The sequence below is a fragment of the Tupaia chinensis genome, unplaced genomic scaffold (genome assembly GCF_000334495.1).
Source record: "Tupaia chinensis unplaced genomic scaffold, TupChi_1.0 Scaffold143574_1, whole genome shotgun sequence".
NCBI lineage: Eukaryota > Metazoa > Chordata > Mammalia > Scandentia > Tupaiidae > Tupaia > Tupaia belangeri.
Genome location: NW_006203419.1, coordinates 1381117 through 1385542, shown reverse-complemented (window position 1 = coordinate 1385542; position 4426 = coordinate 1381117). Strand labels below are relative to the sequence as shown.

Here is a 4426-nt window from a genome sequence, read left to right as displayed (position 1 = left end):
CCCTGGAAAAGGAAGGAAGGAATCAGCAGGGTTGGTGTGCAGTGGGGGGGCAGTGGGCAAAAGAGACTGTCCGGGGCTGGTCCGTGAGGCTGGTGACAATTCTTTGGCTTCCCTTGCAGAACGCCCGTCCACCGCCATGTCCGAGAATGGATACCTCGAAGAGTCAGATGAGCCCCTGTCAGGTGAGGGCATGTGTAGAGCTCCTTCCTAGAAGCCTCCAGGGCACTTGGTCTACCTTCTGTGTTCCACTTTCCTCAAGGCTGCCCTGTGGTGGGACAGCCCCTGACAAGCCTAGGCAGGCAGGTCCCTGGGGGCCATGTGGTCCTGGAGGGCAGCTGCTCCATGGCACACCCAGTCTGACCAGCCTTAGGCCAAGTTTGGTGTATGCCCATGTCCCTCAGACCCCAGAGTGACGGGAGGTGCTGCCCTTGTCCCTTTAAGGAAACGTAACTTCTCTGGGCTTCAGTTGTCCCTGCCTGCCCTGGCTGAACTGTCACGGCTCTGGCCTAGCTTCATGCTGCCTTCCCTGTACCCAGCCCCATGAGCTGGTCTGGCCATTGGGGATTGTTCAGGGGAACAGTGCTTAGACATAGTGGCGAACGCTTGGGGTTCTGTGTGCCAGGCCGCTGGGCTTCAGATAGGGGAGAGGAATGGACAATGTGTGAAGGACAGGGCTGGAGAATAGTGGGTGCTGGTAGGGGTGGCAGAGGGGAGGCGGGGGGAATCAAGTTGTTTAAACAAGGCAGGTCTAGGATGGGGAGTTTGCCATGAACTCTAGGACTAAAGCAGAGAGGACATCTTTGCGTTTACTAGTTCCCTCTGGGCTCCGGATGCAGTGCAGGCCTGGGGCAGGGCGAGGCCCCCAGAAGAGTGGCCTTGATGGGCGAGGCCTGGCGCCTACTGCCCAGGCTGAGCGCGGGATATCGGGGAACAGGGCCTGGGATGTGCAGAGGAAGCTGGTGGCGGGAGTGGAAGTGAGTCAGGGTGAGTCACTGCCTGGCAGGTGTAGGCGTGCTGCTGACCCTTCCCTGTCCCCGCACAGGTGTTTGTCCAGTACTAGCGGGGTCTGGACAACAAGGGCACCTTTCTTGGAGCATCCGCAATTGCGGAGCTAGAGGGAACCCAAAGGACAGCCAGGGAGCGATGTGGGCTGGACCAGGAGTGAGGCAGGGAAGACTTCCCAGAGGAGGAAGCCTTCCAAGTATGTCTTGAAGGCCTTCTTGAGAAGTAAGCTCTCTGCCTGGAAGACAGGAACTGAGATGTTCAAGAATGAGGGAATTGGGGGGAGTGGGACCGGGTCTGAAGAGCTAAGGATCAGGGCAGGGGGGAGCAGGGCCGGTTGTGATTACTTAGGCTGCAGGGAGCCACAGCAGGGCTCAGAGGATACAGTATTTGCATGTTACCAGGGAGTCTTCCTGTAGGAAGGGGCCCGTGTTGTGGGGTAGCTGCAAGAATTGAGGAACAGACCCAGAAAAAGAGGCAGCAGGCTCTCCTACATCCCGGGCTATGTCCAATATCTACACTTCACCCCACCTGCTCTCCCTGGGAGCAGGAGCTCTAAGATCCTAGGCCAAGGCAGCAGGGGCCTGGAGACTACAGGGGCTCTCTTCCTTTGGGTCCCCTAACCTCGGCGTCCTGGAAGGGCAGGGGCATCATTGCTCCCATGCCTGGCCCAAAGCATAAAGAACGGCACAGTTGTCTCGAGCCAGAGTCAGAACAGCATTGGCCCCTGATTTCCTGCAGCTGGAGAATGGTGGAGAAAAGTCACTGGGGCGCAGCCAGTGGGTGATGGGGTGTTTAAGGTGCTGGATTCCAACATGAACGACCATGGTTTGACTCCTGGACCCAGCTTGAATATCATATAGGGCAGGGATAGCAGATGGCGTAATGGTTATGTTGCTGGACTGCCACGTAGTCCATTGCAGTTTTGAGTCCTGGACCTGGCAGCTTAAAACTCATGCTGGGTGCGTGTGCGTGCATGCCCAAAGTCCCAGGAGGGGAATGGAGGAATTGTGGCATGGCTATCCCTCTTAGAGGGTAATTTCAACTTTCTGTCTCTCTCTGTCTCTGGTGAGTGCATGCACTCTATAGCAAAAATCTCTCAAAAAAAAAATAATCAGGACTAGCAATTGGCGTAATGGCTATGTCGCTGGACTTCCATGTAGTTGACCGCGGTTCGAGTCCCGGACCCTGTGCTTAAACTCATGCTGGGCACGTGTGCGTGCGTGCCCAAGATCCTGAGAGGAGAATGAAGGAGAAGGGATTGCAGTGTGGCCATGCCCCCTGGGGAGTGATTTCTCATTTTCTGTCTCTCTGTCTGTCAAGCGTTCGCACTCTATAGCAAAAACTTCTCCAAAAAAAAATCACAGAGTGCATGTGCATGCGTGCCCAAAGAGGATGGAGAAGGGATTGTGGTGTGGCCATCCCCCAGGAGGGAAGAGTTGTGATTTCTCACTTTCCTAAAGAAAGAAAGCCACTGGGCACAGAGCTGCCTGCTCTGGGTGCCAGCTGTCATGCTCCGGGCAGGGCTGGGACTAGACCAGATACTCTGCCTCCTTGGCCTGGCAAGGCCTTTCCCACCATTCCCTGAGGGTGGACAGCCCAGGGGTGCCAGCTCCTTGGGCTTGGGGCCATTTCTCCCATTATGCAGCACTGATAGCCAGGCCCTTTTGGGGGCCCTTCTTGGTGACAGCTGGGACTCTAGGCTACTTCAAGTGTGACACAGATGACACCTCTAAGACCTGTGAAGAGAATCTGGGGGATGAGGCCTTTGATACTGTCAACTCCTCCATCGTGTCTGGCGAGAGCATCCGTTTTTTTGTCAACGTCAACCTCGAGGTGCAGCACGCCACGGCTGGTACGAGGGCCACAGCAGGCACAGGCTGGGGTGGGGAGGGCAGGGGATTGGGCAGGTGCAGCACCCCTTTACCAAGAGAAGCCTTGGGGGTAGTGGAACCCTGAGTCCTCCCTGCTTTCCTCCAGCTGAGGACGAAGTCACATCCGGCGGCTGCGTGCTCCTCCACACCTCCCGCAAGGTGAGCGGGGCATCCTGCTTGGTGAACCCGGGCAGCTGCTCCCCTTCCTTCCTGTGCTGCTCCTTGTCCCCTGGCTTCCTGGGTTCCCACACAGGGGTCTCAGATTAGCCCGAGGCCGGGCCCCGCCTCCGGGAAGGGGGTGTTCCTGGTGCAGCCACCACGGAGGAGGGGCTCATTCATGAGCCTATGTGGTCTGCGCCTGTGGTCCCCACAGTACCTGAAGTTAAAGAACTTCAGGGAGGAGATCCGTGCGCACCGGGACCTGGACGGCTTCCTGGAGCAGGCCAGCATCATCCTGAACGAGACGGCCACCTCCCTGGACAAGGTGCTGCGGGCCATGCTGAGCCGCTTCGCCAACGACCCCAACTACGTCGAGCCCGACTGCAGCCTGGACCTGCTCATGGCCATGCTCTTCACCGACCCCGAGGCGCCCATGGAGGGGAAAGGTGAGGCCCAGCGGGCCTGGGCAGGGGAGGTCACGGCGGTGAGTTGGCTGACACCCCTCTCTGTCCTCAGTCCATCTTCTGTCAGACACCATCCAAGGCGTCACCGCCACGGTCACGGGGGTGCAATACCAACAGTCGTGGCTCTGCATCTTGTGAGTTGCTGGGCTACGATCACCACGCTTGCTCCCACCAACCCCCACTTGTCACACTGGATCTGGGTGTACCATGTCCCTGCAGAGGCTGGCCCACCGCGAGTGGCACAGCTCTGCAGCCCACCCAGTTTGCGAGGAAAGGGGCTGAGCAGTCCATCCCACTTGGTCTGTTATCTTTCTGAGATTACCAGGGGTCAAGGTCAGAGGTTCCGGGTGGGGGAGCCCAGAGGTTACCAGGGGTCAAAATCAGGCGTCTTTTGTGAGGAAGCCCCAGCTCCCGAGGAGGACAACTGTGTACTGTGTGCCCTCCCGTCCCTACCAGGTGTACCATGAAGGGCCTACAGAAGCGGCACGTGTGCATTAGCCGCCTGGTTCGTGCACAGAACTGGGGGGAGAATTCCTGTGAGGTTCGCTTTGTCATCCTGGTGCTGGCCCCTCCCAAGATGGTGAGTGGGGGGGTCTTGGGATGGCCTTGCTTCCTGGGAAGGAGGGTCTGAGTTGCCCTCTCCTTGGGAGCTTCTCTTTTGGAGTTGGAGGTTGCCTTTGTCCCAGCCTCCAAAGCCCTCCTCACTCCTCCCCGTCACCTCTGCCCCCTGGATTTATTGGGAATGTCCTTGCTAGGGCCTGCTTGAGGTCTTAACTTCTCCAGAGGCTGCCCAAAGGTTAGATTTCCTTCTTGAATGGAAAGAAATGCTTTTTATAATTACTGTTAATATTATTCCAATATAGGGGCCTCCCTTTGGCCTGCTTCTGATTCCCACCCTCTTGTGATTGGCTGGCCAAGCTTCCCCAC

General features: G+C 57.6%; 1 protein-coding gene across 2 annotated transcripts in view; it reads left to right on the top strand.

Annotated features, from left to right (window-relative positions):
• Positions 1-4426, top strand: part of SLC4A11 (solute carrier family 4 member 11) — a gene marked incomplete in the record, with an annotated part of 14885 nt that overhangs the window by 2460 nt on the left and 7999 nt on the right. For both annotated transcript variants that reach the window (XM_014582305.2, XM_027766465.1), the window contains 6 exon segments: positions 120-182; positions 2693-2857; positions 2983-3035; positions 3250-3481; positions 3552-3633; positions 3956-4079. In XM_014582305.2, the coding sequence (XP_014437791.1) occupies positions 120-182; positions 2693-2857; positions 2983-3035; positions 3250-3481; positions 3552-3633; positions 3956-4079 (719 nt within the window).